This window comes from Natrix helvetica, assembly GCF_964273705.1.
Source record: "Natrix helvetica genome assembly, chromosome: 1".
Classification (NCBI taxonomy): domain Eukaryota; kingdom Metazoa; phylum Chordata; class Lepidosauria; order Squamata; family Natricidae; genus Natrix; species Natrix helvetica.
In genome coordinates, this window is record NC_138548.1 from 331,072,416 (window position 1) to 331,096,425 (window position 24,010).

The following is a 24,010-nucleotide window of genomic DNA, read 5'->3' on the forward strand; positions in this document are numbered from 1 at the left end:
ATAACAATGCTAGCAGATTATATTAAAAGAGATGAACAACAGCTAGGGTGGGATATGGATTTGATATATAGAATTAGCATATGCTAGAACACATAATGTTCCAAGGGAAGTTCATGTTAATTTTTTTAGAAAGACTACAAGAGATGAGATTCTAGGAGTTCAAAGGGGGGAACCTTTAAGATATAAGGACAAAGAAATAACCATTCTGAAACAGATACCAAAAAGAATAAGAGATAAGAGGAAGAAATTCTTCTTTCTAACTAAAAAAATATATGAAAAAAATATCTGGTTCTGGTTAATTCCAGAAGGCTTGTTGATTTTCTGGGAGGAGGGTAGAGTGAGAATTAATACAGTAGTGGAGGCAGAAGCCTTCATGGAAAAACACAAGAACCTCCTAGGCGAAACAAGAGACACTGCACAAGACATGAAGGGGGGAGGAACCATGGCTCAGCCAACAGACAGGGGAGAAGAGACAGCAATGAGACTTAGGTCACAGAAATGATTTAAAAACACATTGCAATTGTTAATACAATGAAATGGTTAGAAGTGATATCAAGTATGGTTGAAGATGTTAAAGAATTTGAAGTAAACCTAAACTGCTACTATGTATGTAATAATGATATTTTGATATATATAAAATAAGAGAGAGATGTAAGACCCCAGGGAAGTACCACCTTCCTTATGATGTAGCTGTCAAAATTTTTCTCCACATTTATGTACCCTTTTCCCCAAAATACTTGAAAAAACCAATAAAACTTTTTTTAAAAAAAAACATCAGTGCCTGTCAATAATATTTGTGATACATTTGTAAATGTTCAGTTGACTGAGTTTCATGTTTAATGAATAAAAGTATAATAATAATAATTCAACTCAACAAAAGAGTACATTTGATGTGCTTCAGCAGGTGGAAACATTAAATACTATGGAGCCTGATTAGTATTGAATTGTAATCTGTCCAGAATCTGTTGGGAATCAGGCAGTCTCAAAACAGACTAAATAAATAAATACCCTAGTTCTGGAGGAAAAGACCATTAGGTAATACCAGAAATGTTAGCTAGGCTTGGAAGTAATCAACGATAGTATCCTGGAAGAGAGTAAAGTAAATTAATTGTATGATGCAAGAACATTGCATCATATCCAGGATCCTCTCTATTGGTCTCAAGGTCATCACTATTTTTTTAATATCTTACAATCCCTTAATTATTCTCTAGATTTAATTGACATCAGGATCTTCTGTAATTATTCTTGTGCAGATGGTCAGATTAATGTAACATGTACTTTAATCATCAGATGGGCACAGAAAGTAAGCCAAGCTATTTCGGACTTCATAAAATTAGTTGTCCTGCTTTCTCAGCTAGTTTGATTTGGAAAATTCAGTTTGGGTCGTAAAATTGAAAAATGTTAATTACCTGTTCAAGCCTATGATATATTGAATCATAGTAGTTGTCATTATTTATTGTATTATTTTTAGTTTCATTTATATACCTTTTTTTTTCTGGGAGTTTAAAAGATCCAGTTTGATCTAGTGGTGGAAGCACCAGGCTAAAAACTGGGAAAACGTGAGTTCCAGTCCCGCCTTAGGCGTAAAGGATGGCTGGGTGACTTTGAGCCAGTCCAGAGGTGGTATTCAGTCAATTCTGACCGGTTCTGGCAAACCGGTACTGGAAATTTTGAGAAGTTCAGAGAACTGGCAAATACTACCTCTACTGGCCCCGCTCCCATCTATTCACTGCTTCCAAGAGTCCCAGCTGATCAGAGTCTCAGATGATCGGCTGGGTCTTTTTCTGTTGCCCTGCATAGGGGAACGGAGCTGGAAAGCAGGTTAGTGGGGTGGGGAGGGAATGGGGATTTTACAGTATCCTTGGCCTGGAGTGGGTGGAAATGGGGATTTTGAAGTATCCTTCTGCTGCCGTGCCATGCCCACTAAACCAACCATAGAACTAGAAGTAATAAAAAAATTTGAATCCCATCACTGAGTCAGTCCCTCTCTCTCAGCCCAACTCAACACCCAGGGCTTTTGTGAGGAAAATAGGAGGAAGAAGGAGTGTTAGATATGTTCACTGCTTTGAGTTATTTATAAAAATAATAAAGGGGGAGATTATAAATAAATGAACAAATAAACATAAAAGCAGTGGATTCAGGAAGTACAAGATCCCAAGTCAACTAGGGAGTTTCTGACATGGCAAATGGGATTGAATTTGGGTCTTCCAACTCCTAGTTCAACACTTGGATTATGATACGACATTGGCTTTCTGTATGTTTCAATTGATTACTCTCTGTTTCTTCTGTGTGTGCTTGGAATCATTCCTGACAAGAGCCTATATTATTATTATTTAAAAGCATATGTTTGCAGCATAGATGCATTTCTGAAAAATTGAATGTAAGTTTTTTTTTCTTCCACAGGTTGAAGCAATTTTAGTAAATATATTTGGTGGAATTGTTAACTGTGCCATTATTGCCAACGGTATCACCAAAGCTTGCCGAGAGCTTGAACTGAAAGTGCCTCTAGTGGTCAGACTTGAAGGTAGGTGGTGGAATCCAAACTTTGTTGGATATCTTTGTTCCATTTGATCTATTCTCTGATGGTTGATGCTGGAGCTAATTTTCTAGAACATAGAATATCAGAGTTGGAAGGGACCTTGGAGGTCTTCCAGTCCAACTCCCTGCTCAAGCAAGTAACCCTATATAGCATTTCAGTTCATGTGAAACTAGAATGAGATGGTTTGCTTCAGGGCAACAAAAGCTGAAAGATGTGCAACAGAGAACAGACCACTTGCCATTTTTCTTGGTTGAAGGAGACTTAGACTCAACGTTCTAGGTTGACTGGACTTCAGCCTAAAATTATAGTCCTTAGATATAATGAAAGATGCTGCCTGTCACTTGTCTTCAATCTCCGTACATCTACCGCTCTATCAGTCTCTAAAAATGGTATGGATATAACCAGTGGTGAGATTCAAAATTGTTCATTACTGGTTCTGTGGGCGTGGCTTGGTGGGGTGTGACATGGTTTGGTGGGCGTGGCAGCGGAAGGATACTGTAAGATCTCCATTCCCATCCCATTCCAGGGGAAGGTTACTGCAAAATCCCCATTTCCTCCCGATCAGCTGGGACTCGGGAGGCAGAGAATAGATGGGGACGGGGCCAGTCAGAGGTGGTATTTACCGGTTCTCTGAACTACTCATAATTTCTGCTACTGGTTCTCCAGAACTGGTCAGAACCTGCTGAATACCACCTCTGGATAGAACACGGAATCAGTTGTAGACTTTTCTTTGGCAGAAAACTGTGTTTAATCAACCTTGATAAACATGTCAATGTTCCAGTCACCCACACAGGATTCCCTATTGCAGCATTTCAGCCCATTCATGCCTTCTCATAGCTTTAAACCTGCTTTCTTCAACCTGATACCCTTCAGGCATATCAGGATTGCAAATCCTAGAACCTCTGACCATCTGGAGGCTACCAAGTTATGGTGGTAGGATGCTTTAATCCCATCATGTTCTAGGTTCGGAGGGAGTCAGATCACCTGAAAAGCTCTGATCTCAGAATCAAATATTATGGTTGTTACAACACAGTTCTTATGGAAATGATCTTTATTGTTTTGACATATTACTCTAGAATTTAGGATGCACCCCTGCCCACAAACTTCATAACCATTTAGCCAAGATAATACTGATGATGATTCTAGTCTTCCTTATAAAAAGTCCACACTATTTCTATAAACTCTGGTTCCCCATACTATAATTTCTGGTTTTCCATACTTGTCTATTCATTAAATAAATCTCACATGATTTGAGATAAAAATTAACAATAATTCATAACGATGAGAACTCCAAGATACTGTAAAATGAAGCTGAAAGAATACAGCATGGAACAACCAGTTCTTTTTTTATGCATTTCTACAACAGAGGGTAGATAATTATTCCTATAAATCTTTAGCAGATTTGTGGCTGGACTTTAAAAAATTCTTTGCTCTCCTACTGCAGTATATTGCAGATGTCTTGATGAGTAAAATTTTAATCAGTCAACTCTGTCTTGATTTAGCAGGGTTTTCTGGACAAATCTTTGTTCTCAGCTGTGTAATAATTACAAGCTGTTTTACCAGTGGATAAAGAAAGGATTAGTCTCTCGTTCAAAAATAGTAACTTTATACTTACAGGTATTTGCTTGATATAAAAGAAAGAAAGAATGAGTGCTCCCCAACTGAGAAGTACAATTTTTTTATAAGTGCCCAATGTGATTAAAAGAATCATGTACTCCGCATTTAATGGATGAAGTAATTGTTCCTGCTGGGAAGTGCTCCTCTGTTTCAAGAGATTTTTATAACTAATTGTTGAAAGGATGGATTAAAATTAGGTAATTACTGCCCATACAACCTATAGCTGTGATGGCGAACCTATGGCCCGTGTGCCAAAGGTGACACACAGAGCCCTCTCTGTGAACACATGCGCCATCGCCAGCTGCTCTTCCGGGTTCCAAGGAAGCTCGGCTCAAGCTGCAGTGCTCCAAGACTGCAAGCTGCCGCGCCGTTACTCAGGAGGTTGCTTTCTTCACCGGCCCTGCTCGAGAAGGGCGAAGACCGCTGGGTCGTTTTGAGAGCCCCAGCAATGCCCAGCTTCCTGCCACTGTACGAGATACAAAGACAAGCGGGCTGCTTTTTCCTCCGAGCTCTGGTGAGGCCGCTCATTGGTGGTCGTGTGGCAGGCGACAAATTGTGGCTCCACTGAGCACTGCCAGGGAGAAAGCATACAGTCCTTGCTTGGGTGCCGCCAGGCTGCGCTTTCGGCCTGCAAGGCGTGGCCAGGAGGAAGAGGCACTGCCGCCGCCGCCTAAGAACAGCTGGCAGGGTTGGGAGCCAGCCAAGCGGGACAAGCCAGCTTGCAGTCCCCAAGAGGAGCTGGCAGTGCAGACAGAGCAGAGCGTTGCTCCAAGGGCAGCGTGCCAACAACAGCAGGCTGGACGGCTCAGTCTTCTGCAGTCCTGCCAGCTGGCTGGCTGGATGCTGCCCAGAGCATGAGTCTGGGAGGAGGAGAAGGAGGAGCCGCCGCTGCTTCTGCAAAGTCAGACCATTCGTGCCGGCAAAGGTTGGTCCAAAATAGGGGGTGCATGCAGGGTGCGTGGCTTATGCGTGTGGGGGGGTTCATGTGGGGGGCACATGCATGCGCAGGGGACCGCACATTGCATTATGGGTGCCAGCATGCCGGAGTGCTAGCGTGCGCACGCACGTACTTTTGGCACACAACAACAAAAAGTTAGCCAATACTGATCTAGACTCTTCTTAAAAACATCCACCGATGGAGCGCCCATGATTTCTGAAGGCAAGCATGTGCCCCCACAGGAACCCCCCCCACGCATAAGCCACGCACCCTGCATGCACCCCCTATTTTGGACCAACCTTTGCCGGCACGAATGATCATCTTGGTTGTTCTTCTCTGAACTTTTTCCAAGGTCTCAACATCTTTTTTGTGGTATGGTGACCAAAATTGCTGCAGTATTCCAGATGTGGTCTTCCTAGGTTTTTGTAAAGCGGCACTAATATTTCACGAGATCTTGATTCTATTTACATCGCAGCTCTCATGTATTGGTTTAACATATACATCTGACAAACGCATATTGATTTATGAGTTGTGTCTAGTCTTTCCTGCAAATAATGCCACAAAATAATCAAAACATGGTTTGAACAAAATATGTCCAGCCAACTACAATATGACTGAATGCAGAACATAAACCCAGCCGCATACAAATACGTTTTCTTTATTTTTAAACTTCTGTTGCAAATATTACATGCGCTCCCGGTTTCTAACAATAATAAGGAAACCAAATTCTGTGTTGTTGTTTTTTCAGTCTTCCAATGACCTGAATTGGTTTGGAATCCAGCTGTGGCACAGTTAGTAAAATGGTTTGTCTGATTACCCCCTGTATTATAGTTCACGTTTAAGGGAAATCTTGATTATAGAAAGAAACCATGCAAATTTCTCTTCCATGTTATTTCCTCTGCTTAACAGCTTTATTCAGTGCAAGCACAGCACGGATTGTTTTGATTGCTTGGGACTGGAACTCTGTTTACAGGTCTCTAACACCATCCAGTGGCAGTAGGTTAATGTTGGTTTACTTCAGTGAAAGAAAAGTTCTCTGTTTTTAAACCACAGTCAGGAAGAAGAGAAAAACTCTTTAAAAAAAAGATTTCCACTGTTAAATACGCTGTAACCTTTTTTTAAAGATTTCTGGCACTTCGAATATCAAAGGAAGCTCAGTTTATTAAAATCACAGCTTTTGATCACAGATTCCAAACAATGACCCTTGGCAAAACATTTTTAAAAACATGCTGAGGATTTTTATGCCTTTAACATTATTTTTTAACAAATGCAAATGTATACGGCATCTTTTGTTTCCTTTTATTTCAGAAATATTTTATTTATTTATTTGTAAAGAGGAGTGCCATTGATATTATTGAACTAATCATTCTTGTTCATGATGCTCAGTCAGGGGTGTCCAAACTTGGGAACTTTTAAGACTTGTGGACTTCAACTCCCAGAATTCCCCAGCCAGCATAGCTGGCTGGAGAATTCTGGGAGTTGAAGTCCACAAGTCTTAAAAGTTCCCAAGTTTGGACACCCCTGTGCTCAGTGCATGGTGATGTCAATCTTTTTTTTTCTTTCTGTCTCTCTTGTGTCGGACTTTTTTAATTCTGTGCAATGAATTTTATTCACCTTTATGCCTTTGATGAACATTTTTTGCAGAAATCACTGATAACTATTGTGAAAGTATTTCCCATAATAAGAAAAATAATAATAATAATAATAGATTGGATAAAACCTATAGCTATTTTGGGGAAACTGGTCTTTTCATCTTTTTTGAACGGCATTGTAGAAATCTGAAAGCAACTATATGTATCTTGGATCCTAATTCTAATAGTTTGCTGAGCAGAGCCCCTTGTAAACGCCTATATAAATATTGTGTCTACCTATGAATATGTTCTTCAAACATTTTTTAAAACTCAGAACACTAATAATGGTTAGCCTTCCTTCCTTCCTATCTACCTACCTACCTACCTACCACAGTTGCCAAAGCAATAAATAATTCAGTGGATTGCAACTGATTTTTTTTCTCATTTCCATTGTTTCCCATGGATATTATATAGTCAACTGCCCAGAGCTGCTTTGGGTATTGATGTGGGTGGTATATAATTTTAATATAATTGAGTTATTAAACATGGATAAAGGCTTGGTAAGAAAATATCAAAAACAGGAAAAAGAGAACATGCTTGACACTTCCACCAAACTAAAACAATCTTTAACCAGCTCAGCATGTTGTCTTTTTAATAAATTACTGTGAAAAAAAACCCTATTATATTTGAACATCACATTCTTTGAAAATGACCCGGGATATTGATGAGAGCACACAGATCATTTTTAGAATGACTAACATTCTTGTTTCCGCATTTAGTATTATCTCCAATTAAAAAAGCTGAAGCAGCATAAATTATTAAACATTGAGATGAGGTTCATTATTTTCTAGTGGCAAAGGAAAAGGGAATTGGGTCAAAATGATGTTTGCCTATGAGAAGTTGCCTTGAGCCTCTAGTATGTGCATAAATATAGAACACTAATGATTAGCACTAAGGAGCACTAGAGTTTGTTAGTTGGAAACAACTGTCAATACAAATAATCCAGTTTTCCAACTATATAATTGACCATTTTTCATACTTTGCCTGTGTATTTTAAAGAGAGGGAGGAAGGGAGAGAGATAGAAATATACAATATAGATCAGTCCCTAGAATGCCAGTTCATCATACCAAAGTTACTGTATTTTTCAGAATATAAGATTTTAAAGAGGCAAATTTTTTAGAAAAGTCTGCAGACCTCCCAAAAACAGCCCTTTTTTTGTGCAAAAACTGGCCCATTTTTTGTCAAAAAAAAAAGAGGGCATGCATAGCCTTTAGGAGGCTTGTAGAGTGCTACTGGGGGTTGGGGAGGCAAAAATGAGCAAAGAACGCTCCATTTTGTGCTCTTTTTTGCCCTCCCTAGCCCCCATGAGCTCTCTGGAAGCCTCCTAAAGGCTATGCACTGGCATTTTTGCAAAGGGGGCAGGGTTTCAGAAGGCCAAAAATGCTGTATTCAGTCGCACCCAGATTTTCACCCTATTTTTTTTCAGGGAAAAGGTGCATCTTGTACACCAAAAAATGCACTAATATCCTTAAAAAACTAATATTGGAAATAACGTAATAAACATGGATACAGATTCATCATCCTCAACTTTTATACCAATGAAATAATGATCCCTTTTTACTGGACCCTGTTTCTTGGCCATAAGTCTCACACGAACGGCTTTGTCAAATTTCTCTCCCCTTTTTTATGAGCTTATGTGGTGTGTCAGAGTTGCAAAAGGCTTTATTGCCACATAAAGTGGCACAAATTAAGTTGGTATGGCTCGGAAAAGAAGCAGAAACCCAACTTATCCTGGGGTAGAAGTAGGAAGTGATTAACAGCAGTTATGGTACAAAGTGCACTTCAGTTGTTTATAGTTTCTTATAGTTTCTTATTTCGTACTCTGCTGAGCCCGGTTTTTGTTTTTTTATACTCATACGCTTACAATTGAGACAGATTGCACATGCTGCTGGGATTGTGAAATTGTGAGTTTTAATGTTAAAAATCATGTTCTGTGCAATACAAAGAAAAGATCTTGCAAGACTTCTTCTTATCACATAATGAACACACCTGGATATCTTTCTGGATAGCAATAACATGTTCCTCTTAGTGGTTATCTACAAATGTCATGTTACCATTGTAAGAAAGGTAATTTTATCTCCTCACCATCCTCCTTCCCCTGAAAGCACCTCATTTCTCCTCTACTTTCCTGGGTAAAAGGAAGAGACTTCAAGTGATATCTCTCTTAGCATACTCAAAGGCTTTTCTCCTTATGGTTCTTCAGGTTTAAAAAGTATCTTTCAAAGCAGTTTTATTTGAGTGAGTTTCAGAACTCTGAAGAGCTGTGTATTATATCAATATGTATATTGTATACTGCTACAGGTTTGCCCAGATTTAGGAGAACCCATAGCTAATGTTATGGCCTCGGTTCGGAGGACCTTCAAATCCTATCCCTGGCTGGCTCTTCCCCTCCCAAGAGTCCCCATGCGGCCCATTTTGGATGCGAGGGAAGTGCAGGGCATATTGGAGGCTCGGGGCGGCGGGAAAACTGGCCCCCTGGAAGTTCCAGCTGGAAATGGGCTACTTCCGACCTCCAGAGCCCAGGGGAGGCAGTTTTTGCCTGAGGAAAGCCTGCTGAGCCTGGGGAAGGTGAAAACGCACACACACCCCGGCCATGGTGCAGGAGGCCAACTAGACCACACCCACCATGGCCATGCCCAGTCAGCAACCGGGCAAAGAACCTGTTGCTGAAATTTTTGAAGCCCATCCCTGGTATCAATCAATATTATATCAATATCAACAGGCAAGCTAATAACTGAAATATTTACATTCATGGAGAAAAGCAGTATGTGTATGCACAAAGATAAGATGGGTGGATGGAAGAACAGATAGACAGACAGACTTAAAATTAATTCACTGGCAAATACTGGCAGATACCTTAAAGTTTAGCATTTCTTATGACCTCTCCCTTTTGCATCACAGTTCAGAGTATATATATATATATATATATATATATATATATATATATGTGTATGTATGTATGTATGTATGTATGTATGTATGTATGTATGTATATATATATATATATATATATATATATATATATATATATATATATATATATATGTATATATATGTGTGTGTGTGTGTGTGTGTGTGTGTGTGTGTGTGTGTTTTCGTAGATTTTCACGGGTGTAGGTATGCTAGTTTTGTTGTATTCGGGTCTTTTCCCGTGTCTCAACCTTCGGGTGTTTCTTTTCCCGTGTCTCAACCTTCGGGTGTTTGTATGTACGTCTTTGGTTTTTCGGGTTTTCTCCCGCGTAGAATTGGAAGTATCTTCACAACGTTTCGATGAAGTCTCATTCATCATCTTCAGGCTGCTGCTTCCGGCTTGGTGCTTCCGGCTTGGTGCTTCCAGGAGCAATGTGAGATCTCAGCCGGTTCCTCTTTTTAACTGCCAGTGGGGGTTTGTGCTGATTGGGTGGGAGCTTGGCTGCATTCTGATTGGGTGGAGGTGTATTCTGATTGGTAGGGGGCTTGGCTGTGCTCTGATTGGATGGGAGTTTGGCTGTGCTCTGATTGGATGGGGGCGTGTTCTGTTTGGGTGGGGGCCTGGTTGTGCTTGTGTTAGTCTGAGTTGCAGAGGGATTTGAGCTGGTGAGCTGCGTTACTGTTGTTTGGCTTCGCGTTTGTGGTCGTGCCACATCTCCGTGGTGGGCATCAGTTTGCTTCATGTATGGATTGGAGGGGTTTAAAGTGGCTAATAATGCAGCTGTGGTCTGGCTTCTGGTTTGTGGTCGGGCTTCTGGTTTGTGGTCATTATCGGTGTGGGTTTGGGCTTGCTTTTTGCGTGGATGTGTGATAGTGACATCCTGTGTGGTTTTCGTGAGTGTGGGTCTGGTATCATTCTTAGTGTTAGGGACTCGTTTGTCAGTGAGGGCGGGTTTCCAAATGGCTGGTAGGTGGGAGGTATCATCTCGTTTATTTATGTGGCCTCACATTCCTACGCAACTGCCGAGATCAAAATTTAACCCCCACATGCTTCCAATTAAAATTCCACTCCAACTCTGCAGCCACCAAACGCATACTGAAAAGAGCAGAAATGGCCCTAATCAGAAATGAACTTCACACAAAAAGATTCCACCTAGACCGAATCAACAAAAATCTCCTTACACTTCACCTCAAACTCAGCAACAAGATCCACCCCACACTTTGGGACAAATCCAAACAACTCGCCACCTGGAGAGCCGAAACACAGACCACCCTCAAGACAGACACACATACCAATAAACTCCGAAGACTAAAGGAACGCCAGAAACAAACCCCTCCCCCCTCACATCCACACATGAAACAAACAGTGCATAACATCTCAGATAAGATCCTCACCAAAGCTGAAACCAATGTCCTTGCCAGAGGATTCAACTTTGCAGTCGCTCCCAAACACATCCCCACAGAAACCATTATATGCGGAGTTGAAACCAGCCTGACCAAAATCAACCCCGATGACGCTAACAGAATCAGACTCGAAATCACCAACATCCTCTGCACCAGCAAGCCCCCCAAAAGCAACTTACCCAAAGAGGAACAGACAGCACTACTTAACCTAAAAGAAGACACTAGCATAATAATCCTTCCAGCAGACAAGGGGAACGCCACGGTGGTCATGAACACATCTGACTACCAAACCAAATTAACCAACCTACTCCAAGACTCCACTTACAAACCCCTAAGCACGGATCCCACCACCTACTTAGAAAAAACCATTAGATCCAAAATAAAAGCCTCCCCCATCAGCGAAGAGATCCAGCAAAGAATCATTCCCTGAGAAAAATCATCCAGATGCCCTAAGCTCTATGGTCTCCCCAAGATACACAAAGAAGGAACCCCACTCAGACCCATAGTCAGCTCCATAGGCTCACCTCTACAAAACCTAGCCAAATTTCTCGCCAAACAACTACAGCCCTATGCAGAATCCATCACCTCACACGTAAAAAACTCATTCCAGTTCATAGATATCATAAAGAAACAAAACTTACAGCCCAGCGACCTACTCGTGAGCTTCGATGTTGTATCACTCTTCACCCAAGTACCAATCAAAGAAGCCTTGACAGCTATCCAAAACAAATACAACCCCCCCAAACATATCCTAGATCTGACCAACCACTGCCTATCCAACACATACTTCATCTATAATGGACAAAAATACAAACAAATAGAAGGAGCACCCATGGGATCACCCCTCTCACCTGTCATTGCTAACCTCTACATGGAACACTTTGAAATCCAAGCTCTAGAAAAATCCGATCACAAACCCAAACTCTGGCTCAGATACGTAGACGACACCTTCATAATCTGGCCACATGGGAAAGATAAACTGGACAACTTCCTCACACACCTCAACAGCCTACACCCCAAAATACAGTTTACCATGGAAACAGAAGCCAATAACCAACTCCCCTTCCTGGATGTCTTAGTCTATAAGAAATCCAATGGATCCCTAGGACACACCATCTACCAGAAGAAAACACACACAAACCGCTATTTGCACGCACTCTCACACCACCACCCAGCACAGATCAACTCTGTAGCCAAGACACTCATCTCCAGAACAAAATGCTTAGCTGACGAACAACACCTCAAAACCGAACTACACACTCTCACCAACGTACTAACATCCAACGGATTCCAAAGAAACAATATCACTAACCTAATCCAAAAAGAAAACCCCACTAAAATCCAAGACAGTGAACAAGAAAACGGCAAAGCCCTCCTCCCATACATAAAAGGCACCACAGACAGAATCAGCAAGATCCTCCACAAACACAACTTCAAGACAGCATTCTACACAAACCAAAAAATATCCACCATCCTGAGAAACCCCAAAGACAAAATAGAGTTAGAAAATCAAGGAGTATATGAAATCCCATGCCCCACCTGCCCCACCACATACATCGGACAAACCAACAGAAGAATAAAGGCACGCATTGAAGAACACAAAAACTCAGTCAGAAAGGAGGAACCAACTTCTTCCCTGGTCCAACACCTCAAAGCCACAGGACATGATATAGACTTTAAAAAGACCAGAACTATTGCCAAAATTGAACACTTTAACAACAGAATAATCAGAGAAGCTATTGAGATAGAAAAACGACCACACAGCATGAATAAACGAGATGATACCTCCCGCCTACCAGCCATTTGGAAACCCGCCCTCACTGACAAACGAGTCCCTAACACTAAGAATGATACCAGACCCACACTCACGAAAACCACACAGGATGTCACTATCACACATCCACGCAAAAAGCAAGTCCAAACCCACACCGATAATGACCACAAACCAGAAGCCCGACCACAAACCAGAAGTGTTAATTACCATCTTTAAAGCGCTCCATGGCTCAGGACCTAGGTACTTGCGGGATCGCATCCTACCACACACTTCCCTGCGACCGATTCGCTCTCACAGGGAAGGACTCCTCCGGGTGCCGTCCACTAAGCAATGCCAACGGGTGGCACCTAGGAGTAGAGCCTTCTCTGTGATGGGCCCAACCCTCTGGAATGACCTCCCCCCCGATATCAGAACCACCACCGACTTCCGCTCCTTTCGACAAAAACTGAAGACTCACCTGTTCCGTTTAGCTGGCCTGGCCCATTTATAGTTTTATTCTACCTCCTGGCAGATATTTTAATTGGGTATTTTTAGGGTATTTAAATATTGCTTTTAACTACTTTACTGCAGATATGTACAGTTTCTTATTGCCTCCTCTTTGTGTTTGTATTTTCTATTTATTGATGTGTTTTTATTTGACTGTACACCGCCCGGAGTCCCTTTGGGGAGAGGGGGCGGTATAAAAATCTAAATAAAAGTAAAGTAAAAGTAAGCCAGACCACAGCTGCATTATTAGCCACTTTAAACCCCTCCAATCCATACATGAAGCAAACTGATGCCCACCACGGAGATGTGGCACGACCACAAACGCGAAGCCAAACAACAGTAACGCAGCTCACCAGCTCAAATCCCTCTGCAACTCAGACTAACACAAGCACAACCAGGCCCCCACCCAAACAGAACACGCCCCCATCCAATCAGAGCACAGCCAAACTCCCATCCAATCAGAGCACAGCCAAGCCCCCTACCAATCAGAATACACCTCCACCCAATCAGAATGCAGCCAAGCTCCCACCCAATCAGCACAAACCCCCACTGACAGTTAAAAAGAGGAACCAGCTGAGATCTCACATTGCTCCTGGAAGCACCAAGCCAGAAGCACCAAGCCAGAAGCATATATATATTACTATATATATATATAGTAAAATGAAGATCATAACTATTGAGCATCTACGGTGGAGATCTACCTGAGTGCTAAAAGAGACCAGCAAGGATTGAAATTTCAATCTTAAGGCCTAGGAGCAATTATTTTGAAATGATATCCAAAGTTAAAGTCACTGTAATAGTCTGGTTGAGAGACTGAGCTGTGAATCAGGAAGATTGTCGTTCAGGTCTTCCCAGTGCTGCAGAATTACAAGTTAGCTTCCAACTGTGTGCACAAATACACACACACACTGACACACTCCTTTCGAGGGCTATGAAGATAACAGTGACCTGTTTTTAAAATTACTGCAGGAATACTGACCAAACAGACTATCCACAAAACACTATGCAAAGTAACAAACACCTCTCACTAGGTAATAGTTAGCTTTATTAATCATGCTTCGTGGACATTATGCAGCCTTTTAATTAGCATTACAATTCCTCAAACATCTCTGCTGCTTGTTGTAATTTCAAGGTGCCTGCCATTTTGATTTATAAGTAGAAACACTTACAAACCTGTCAGGCAGGACAGAAGATCTGGCTGATTTTGTTAAACATTTCAGCACTTCAGGAGGGCAGGACGTGGCTGTTGGCTTTTTTCCCGTCAAAATCACAATACATGTGTGAATATTTCACTCAGGGGCTGAGATTTCTACCCCTGGGAGCAGTTTTTAATAGTATTGTGGGCCCTCCTTATTGGCATTCATTGTTCACGGTGAAACCTGCCAGCGCATAGTGAGAGGAGATGATCTTGAATGTTGACAGCCATTGGTTATGCACATTATACTTTCTGCTACCAAGGGAAAGATGCCATTAGTGTCACGAAGTGCCCAATCAGCATCAAAACAGAGAGGGGAGAGAGAGAGACTTCTGGGGAGGAACTAAATCTGCGTGAGCATTTCTGTCAGAACACTTCAACTGGGCCTGTCTTTTTTCACTATTAATGAACAAAGAGCTGCAGGATGCGAGCAGAGATCAGTCCTTTTTTTAAAAATTAATCTCCTCTGAGTTGGTCATGCATGTGTCTTGTATAGGAGCCTGACACGGTGTATCACCCACATCCCTGTAACGTCTCTCTTAATTTATGACTTCTTCCTTTCTCCCTTTCTTTCTTTGCAGGCTACAAGTCTTAACGTTGACTGGACTTGATGTCTGTGTCCACTTCTAAGATCTCTGACGGTATAGTCCTATGCATATTTATTCAGAACAAAATTCCCTCTTTGTTTAAAGACAAAAAAAGAGGTTTGTAATCAGTTAAACATGCATAAGGCTGTAACGTAAAACTTTAGACGCTTGTATGTTTTTCCCCTCCCAAGGGAAATACCTTGGCCTGCAACCGAATGTACAATCTGAATAATCTCTGGCTTATCTTATCTTGGCCGATTCAGAAGATACCTTGAGTTGACTTCTTGCACAGAGTTGAAGCATCTACTGGACATGCCAGAGAATGCTGGAGTAAAAGAAAATGGCCTTGTAGCAAATCACAGTGTTGGCTTGTCTGGTTTTATTCTGCGCAAGGTCCTTCTCAGAATCAGCCCTGGCAGTAGAGAGATTAAGAGAACTGCTTCTGACAGCAAGTGCTCAAAGTAACTGCAGCAGCTTGTTGTGGCCCAGCAGCAGCCGGCTGAGCTGTTGGTGGACTCTGACAGCTCAGACCATTATGGGACTGCTCTGGAGGATGAGGAAGACTTTGGAGGGTGTTTGGAGTCAGAGCAGGAACTAGAGAGGCCTGCTGGCACCAGGTAGTATCTGAGTCAGGGAGCAGTGAGGAGGAACAGAGGGAGGTTGTCCCTGATGTGCATATGCGTAGAATTGATAGGAGAAAGGAACAGCTATGTAGAAGACGTCATAGAAGGAAGTAAGCACAGCTGGCTAAGTGTGTGGCCCCTCCCAAAGAGTTTATAGGTGGAGCGACAGGAGGGGAATCTTTGCAGGAAACAACAGTCCATTATACGTTTATAAGTTTAATCTTGGGTTCTTGAAGATAACTTTCTAGGCTCCTAGCCAAGGGGTGGTTTTATCTATGTAATTAGTCGTGGCAGACAGCCAAGCCTGTGTCTGCATATTCATTGGAATCACAGGACAGAACACAGCTCCTTTCTGTTCTCAGTTGAGGATTGAACTGTGTGTCCAGCTCAGCGTGTTCTTCAGCTTTTGAAGTAGTTGCATCCTGTCAGGTTTGGAGGAAGGACAGCATCCCATCACCAGTGTTAACCTGACAATTAAATGTTTACTCCTGCATGTGGAATGGTGATGAAGGAATATCATATTTGTTGGTTCATTTCCTGGCAGGAAATGTTTCTGAGGGCAGCCCTGATTTTTCCCAACCTTATTTAGAGATGCTGGAAAGCAACTGTTCTGTGATGGAGAAATCACCCATCTCTTGGAGTAGACATAGAAGAGATCTTTGCCTTTGAGAACAGATAATTCAATAGGTGTAAGACCAGAGGTGGTATTCAGGCAGTTCGGACCAGTTCACCTGAATTAGTAGTGCTGAACTGCAGGCACCCACCTACTACCCTGGCTCCAAAACGTCCTATGTAGCCTCATTTTCGGCTCTGTGTGCATGTGCTCACAGTTGCGAACCAGTGGTAAACCTAAGTGAATCCCACCGCTGTGTAATACCTCTGTTTATATTCATGTTGTAAGAACACACCAGAGCCTGTACATCTTTTTATGCAATGTATATTTTGATTTAGTTTTCTGGTGTTAGCTTTCTTCTTTATTCTGATAAATGGACACAAAAATAAATCATGGTAGGCTATTTATAATCTCTACCAGAGTAATTTGTATTGGGGGGGGGGGGGGAATCTTGATCTATATCTTACGTCTTTGCTAATATTCCTTGTCTGATCCTGTGCTGTGTAATTTATTCTGTTGAAACATTTCATGAAGAGCTATTTATCTATTAATATGCAGTTGAAGTAAGTTAAATGACTCGGTATTAAGTTGGCCAAATGGTTGTCATTGCCTTCTTCTGTCTTCTGGATCCATAGGAGAGTAATACTGTATTCTACAGTGGTTATCCTGCACCTGGTGGAATCAATTTGATTCAGCTGCCTACTAGATTCAGTGTAAAATTTAAACAGGAGGAAGCATTACCAAAAAAAAAAAAGACCCACTGGACATGTACTTTAATAGCATAGAATCAAAATCCAACAGACCTACCCGTTTCATACAACTAGAAATGGTTTCAATAGTGTTATGTTTTTTTTTATGGGGCCACCATATGAAATGTGCCTGATCTTTACTGTACTGTACCTTCACGTTCCTCTTACAGCTTTCAAAAATTAGAAGTGAGGGATCCTTGAGAGGTCCCTGAGTTCGGTTGTTTTCTTGCAGACATTTCATTAGCCAAATTAGGTAACATCAGCAGTAGCACCTGAGTTTGGGTAATGAAATATCTGCAAGAAAATATCTCAGAAAATACCCAATATCTCAAGGGGTACCACAAAGAAGAGGGAGTCAAGCTATTCTCCAAAGCACCTGAGGGTAGGATAAGAAGCAATGGGTGGAAACTAATCAAGGAGAGAAGCAACTTAAAACTGAGGAGAAATTTCCTGACAGTTAGAACAATTAATCAGTGGAACAGCTTTCCTCCAGAAGTTGTGAATGCCCCAACACTGGAAGTTTTTAAGATGTTGGATAGCCATTTGTCAGAAACTGTATAGGGTTTCCTGCCTAAGCAGGAGGTTGGAACTAGAAGACCTCCAAGGTCCCTTCCAACTCTGTTCTGTTCTATTCTATTCTATAACAATTAAACCCAGGAAGCACCAAGGGCCTCTCATTTCAGCCCTGAGCTGCAAATATTCTCCTTTATTTAAAAACTAGAAGGAAATAGGAGTTAACTTTTTTTTTTCCTCCTCTTTCCTTTCAGGAACAAATGTTCACGAAGCCCAACGCATTTTGAATGAAAGTGGGCTTCCCATTACTTCCGCAAGTGACCTTGAAGATGCTGCTAAGAAAGCAGTGGCGTGCGTGACAAAGAAATAAAGAGAAATGACACCAGAGATGGCATTCCAGAACTGCCATTGAAGACATGATTTTAACCAGCCACAAGCACCGAGATTGGGCTTAAGTGTCCTGTTAATCACAAAACTGCAAAATATTCAAAAGCAAACTTGGAATTTTCATTTATTCCACAGAAGCCTTTATTTTTCAATATTGGGACAGAATGTTCTACAAGCCAATATGAGTAACTACTGTCAGTTGCCATTTTGGGTTTCTCTTTTTAGGTGTTAATTGCTTGTGACTCCCAATTTTTCTAAGATACTTTCATGCATCTTTAATGTGAAAAAAGGATATTTGATCGTGGTTGGTCCTTTGTTGGGGATTGTTTTCAAACTCTAAGGAACTACTAGGGTGATATCAAAGTTTAGAGGGGAAACGCCTTTTCTAAATCATGTGGGGAACTTCCAAAATTAGGGGTGTGATGTGGCTTGCGAACCTGATGTTGAAATACAAGCCATCATAACGTCTAATTCAGGCATGCCAGAAGCTTCCAATGTGCCTCCATAGCTCTTTGAATTCCAAATAATATTTAATAACACTTTCCAATTAAGGCTAGAGCATCTTTATATTGCATAATTGGAAATAAATGAATGTAATTAGATTTCTACCACCATCATGTCAAACTTATTATAAAATGCAGCGATTCATATCCAATGCATACCTCATATTAGAAGAACATTCAAAATCATAGTTCCATGAAAGAGTCATTTTTTATTGTCCTGTAAATTTGCATGTGATTGCTTTAAGTACTGAAGGAGAATTACACACCCTAATGTCACATTTGGCAGTATCCGTGAACATATGCATCCAATTAATATGCACTGTCTTTAGAAATCAATATGTATAGTAACTTAAAATAGTCTAGTGGAGTGATTTCTTAAGGCATTTGTGTTGTTATTCTAACATTATTAATCAAAATTGATAATAATCAAAACTATCAGGGAACCTGCTGTCAGCAGAAATAATAAATTGAGGAATGATGCCACCTAAGTACTTTAAGTATATTCTGTGAATTTCAGTGCAAATGTTCACCAACTGCAACATTTTCATACTGAAGTAAAGTGGATTTTCAAGTGCTTTAACTTTTGCTTGATTGTGCCTTTGATGTTTGGGAAATATATATTCACAAAGTGCAAAGGCTATCAAATTAATTCAATAACCATTATTAAAGTGTTTAATTAACAATGGAGTTTTGAAATTCAAGATACTTGTTGAAATCAGAAGTTATAAACAATGTTATTCAACTGACCAGCCAAGAATTTATGTGATTTTTAAAAGTAAACAATATGAATATATTTTTTTTGTTTATTTCATTTAAACACTATTAATAAATTTCCACTGGGGTTACACATTTGAATTTTGCTGATTAATGCTGTCATTATTTTTACCATGGTCACTCATGGCTACCAATGAAAGCCATTTTCAAGAATTGTTTTAGAAGTCCCATGAATATAGTCATTCCATTAACTGTTAAGTAAATAAAAATACTCATGTCATACGTATTTTTCTTCCTATCATAAAAATCCTATAAAAGCAGGCACGGGCAACTTATAAGGCACTTACAAGGTTATATCAAAGTTTGTGAACTTTCTTGAATTTTCACTATTTCTGCATAAATATGATCTAAAAAACACGATTTGTTCTCCATGTAAGTCTTAAAACTAGATTAAGAGAACGTCAGAGTTTGTTGCAAAAATCAAATCCAGAAAGCACACACAGATAACTGATTCAACAGGATTCATTAACTTCTCTTTATATACAATATAATACATGAAGTAAATATACAATACCAACAGCTGGTTCACAGGCAGAGGAGAGAACAGTTGTGTTTCAGAGTGCTTAATACAGACAAAGATAACCTCCTCTATACGGGACAGTTCAGCTAAGCCTAAGCCACACCCAGGCACCTAGCTGTTTCCAGAAAATACTGTTTCAGTTTCTAAACAGCCCCCATTGGCTGACTTAGTTGCTATGCCTATTCATTGGCTGACCTTGTTGCCATGCCCTATTCCAGTCAGTCCCCAATGGCTGACCTGTTTCTGCGTCCTATTCCAGTTCATGAATATTCTGACAGAGAAGCCAGTTAAACAAATGAAAAAGAAAACATGATAACTTTTTACCTATTTATTCTTTGCTGTATCTTCTGTTGACAACTTTCTTTTATCACTGTGTTCCTCACTCCCTTGGCTACCCAAGAAATGTGGCAAAGACAAAAAGCTGAAAGTGTGTGCTGTTTCTATGATAATATAATAATTTAGTTACAGTGCATAGAGCCATTGATTTGGGATATAAAGGAGTAAAAACGGGTGCAATCAAGTATCAGGTTGCATTTTGCAAATGACTTTTATGTAAGTATATAGATGAATATTTACATACATAGACAATATATGTATGTATGCATATATACATACATACCATACATACATACATACCATCTCACTTATTATCACAATATAACTTGTGAGGAGGTGATGGATGGCAGTTTAAACTTTATCTTGGAGAATGGACATGAATGGATCTGGTTTTCACCACTGACTTTACTTGTCAGAAGGTCTCAAAAAGTGATCACATAATCCTGGGACATTGCCACCATCATAAATATGAGTCAGTTGCCAAGCGACTGAATTTTGATCATGTGAACATGGGGATACTTCAACAGTCGTGTGAAAAATGGTCATAAATCACTTTTTCAGTGCCGTTGTAACTTCGAACATTCACTAAACAAACTATTGTAAGCTGGAGACTACCTATACCAAGTTAATCTCCAAAAGTAGGGAACCAATAAATGCTTGGTCCTATTTCACCAGGAATCTACAGCCCCTTTTCCTTGCACTGTAGTGGGTGGTGTTTTCCAATTGGCTCATACAGGCTCACAAAGCCAAATTGTTGAAATTTTGTGAGCCAATTAAGAGCAGAGCTAAGCTACTACAATTAGTGCACCAATCAGCTAGCAACAATGGGGTTGGCACGGCCAGTTCTTAAAATATTGACTAGCTTGCTATTGATCTTAACTTTTCGTTAGCCAACAGTTCCACTCTAATATTTCCAGGCAGGGCTGGGAAAGTTTCCTACCTGCAATTTTCCAGTGAAACCTGCCGGTTTTGCTAAAAAGAAGGTAGCTTTTCGTGTTTCTTCTGATCCTAGTCAAGGAATCCTCCTGAGACTGCAAAGGGATGCTTCTCCTACACTGGCTCAACACCTTTATCACAGCTACAGGCCAGGGGTGGGTTCCAGCAGTCACTACTCATGTAGTGCGCTTGATGCATGCTGCGTGCACACACATGCTAGATGTGTGTTGTGTGCACATATGCAATACAATAAAAATTGTTCTGCATGTGTGCAGAAGAAAAAAAAGATGGCGGTACCTATGGCACTGCCCGGAGAACTGGTTCGGGGGCGTGGCAGGCCTGGGTCGCTGCCGGTTTCCAGTGACCCAGGCCTCCAAATCACTACCAGTTCAGCCAAACTGGTCTGAACCGGTAGGAACTCACCACTGCTACAGGCTTAATTAAAGTTTTTCTTACTCTCACTATCCAGCACAGTTTTGCTGACGGATAGTAAGTGTGCTGAATTTCTCTTGAAATCAAGATTTGTTTGGAAAACTAATGTGGCCAGCTGTTGACGAAAATAGGTTATTCTGTGAATGGGCTGCTGCCACTTAGGAAGATAACACGCTGGGATTTTTTTTGGCAGGATACTTGACATTTCCTAAGCTGATTCTTCAGAGCGCAGGCAGAGTAGAAACAGGTCATCGCAGGAAAAGGTTGACAGTGACGAAGTGTCTGTAAACACTTCAGGGATAGGACAGCTCAGAGGGCTTTTTGCCACCTAAATAGGTTTGTGCCAACTCTATGAGTGGAGGAAGAAGCAGCCATTCTCTCATTGTTCATCCAAGAAGTGGCTAAGCAATAAACCGAACAACCAAAGCAGGCAATTTGACTTGGCTCACACAGGCTGTTAAGCCCCCACTGTGTGGTTGGTTTGCGTTTGGTCATTGTGTACTTATTTAGCATTTAAGCCACTTGTATGGCTGCCCAGCACACAAAATGACAATAACTATAAAAGAAACGCAACAATGCAATGTAATGGCCCAAAACAGTGTATTCAAAAATCTAAAGCATTTTCCAAACAACCTCATCTAACATCCTCACTCAGTGCTTAGAGAGGAGGAAAAACAAGTATAAAGTCTTATGGATGGTCACTAGGTTTGGGCCCAACTGAATCTCTAGAGAAGTGAGGTCCAAGGGGCAGGTGCTATGATGGAGAAGGGACACCACCTGTATTCCATTGTTTTATGGAGGCTGTCAGGTTCCGATGGGTTAAGGAAAACAGCCAAACCCAGATGTAGTTCGAAACGCAGTTTATCTCCTCCGGCACTAACTGACCAACAAAGCACTAAGGCGATGAATAAATTGTCAGAGTTGACATCTGGTGCTCCCCATCATCTTTTATACTGTATGTGGTGTTTAAGCTAACCCCATCCCTCGCACACACACACACACCCTTCACTATGTGATTCAGAGTGAACATCACCCAGCAGTAATAAGCATGGTTATGGAAACTCCACAGAAGGGTCACTCCAGTCTCTTCTGCTATGTGTAGGCGGGGGGGGATCCCCAGGTAAGTCCTCAGTTGGCCAGGGTGGCTTTTCCAGGTGAATCTGGGCAGTCTGTGGCAGTCACAGTATCACCCATGCACTCTCAGCTGTGCATGGCTATCCATGCTGGCGGAGGGGACGCCCACGCTGCTGCCACCATTCCCCAGCTGATTGGCGGCTCTCAGCAGCTCCCACAACTTCCTGCCACTCCCCCACCTGAATGGCAGCTCCGGGCTGGTGGGCTCACCGGAGCTGACAGAAGCAACTCAACTCTGTTGGATCCCAGGAGCCAGACAGATAATCAGAGTACTCCAGTCCTGTAACATGATGGTAAGCACCTTGAATTAGGCCTGGAAGCCTGTAGCAAGAAGTGCAGTTCTGAAAGCCACGTTGCCAGGGTGAACTGTGGTATGCGCCTAACTACCCTCATGCATTGGGGAGAAAAAAATTAACTTTGAAGAACATGAGGAAGGGCCACAACCAAGGCAACACTCGAATAAAATTAATTTGAGTCCAGGGCAGAGATGTAATTTGTGAAAGTATTTCAGAAATGACCCCCTTAGTTCTCACAAAGATAAAGGGAGGGTGAAGGGAAGGACATTTAGATCCCCAAAATTCTTGTTACTCTAACCTTGTAATAAAAATAACGTTAGCATTTCAAACTTTGGTTTCTTAAGTCTGTTCTGCCTTGAAGGGCTGGCGTCAATCTTGCAAGTTGAATACTGTCTTGGTTGCAACTCTTCCTCCTGTCCGTTAAGGTTATTCCTTGTGACCATTGGATCTCACTGGTGAATTCTGGATGAATTGTAGCTTCCAGATGGTCTTCAATTGTGTTGCAACAGTCCAATTGGGAGGTACTTGGGGTGTGAGTGACTGAATAAGATGCTCCACAATTTGCATCCGAGATGGAGTTGTGTAAAGGTCCTCTTGACTATGGCTGTGACTTGTCTTCAGTCCGGAACCATGAGCTCCTAAATTGTGCATCGGTTCTGTTTGGGAGAATGTTACCCCATCCAAAGTTAATGGCAGAATTTCTCCAAATGGAATGGCTCCTAATATGCGCAGCTACTCAATCTTGCTTGGATTGAGCCAAATACAAAATCTTCCACAGCCTTCTTAAGCTTTTCCTCAAAAGTTCCTCCTGCCTTCGTCCTTTCCACCATTCTTCCAAAGCACCTTCCATTCCACAGACAGGACGATTTCTTGAAGAGGTTTCATTTGGACTTTATAGTAAAAGTGAAACCACCCCACGGCTACAGGGTGTGGCTAATCAAAGCTGGCAAACAAGTAGAGCCCTGTGGAGCCTAATGCCAACTAATGTCACAGCAACATAGTCAGGAGTGGGCTGCTACGGGTTTTCCTGGGTTTGGAAGAACCCGTAGCTAAATCTCACCACAGCTGGCCCCACCCATCCCAACCCACGCCGCTTCTCCTCTCCCTTCCCTC

The 24,010-nt window shown here is 41.4% G+C and overlaps 1 protein-coding gene across 1 annotated transcript in view; it reads left to right on the forward strand.

Annotated features, from left to right (window-relative positions):
* SUCLG2 (succinate-CoA ligase GDP-forming subunit beta) overlaps positions 1-19,324 on the forward strand; it is a 260,703-nt gene extending 241,379 nt beyond the window's left edge. The window contains exons 10-11 of the mRNA XM_081934798.1: positions 2,404-2,524; positions 17,834-19,324. Of these exons, the coding sequence (XP_081790924.1) occupies positions 2,404-2,524; positions 17,834-17,949 (237 nt within the window). The 3' untranslated portion in view covers positions 17,950-19,324. The remainder of the gene's footprint in view (positions 1-2,403; positions 2,525-17,833) is intronic.
* The last annotated feature ends 4,686 nt before the right edge of the window (positions 19,325-24,010 follow it).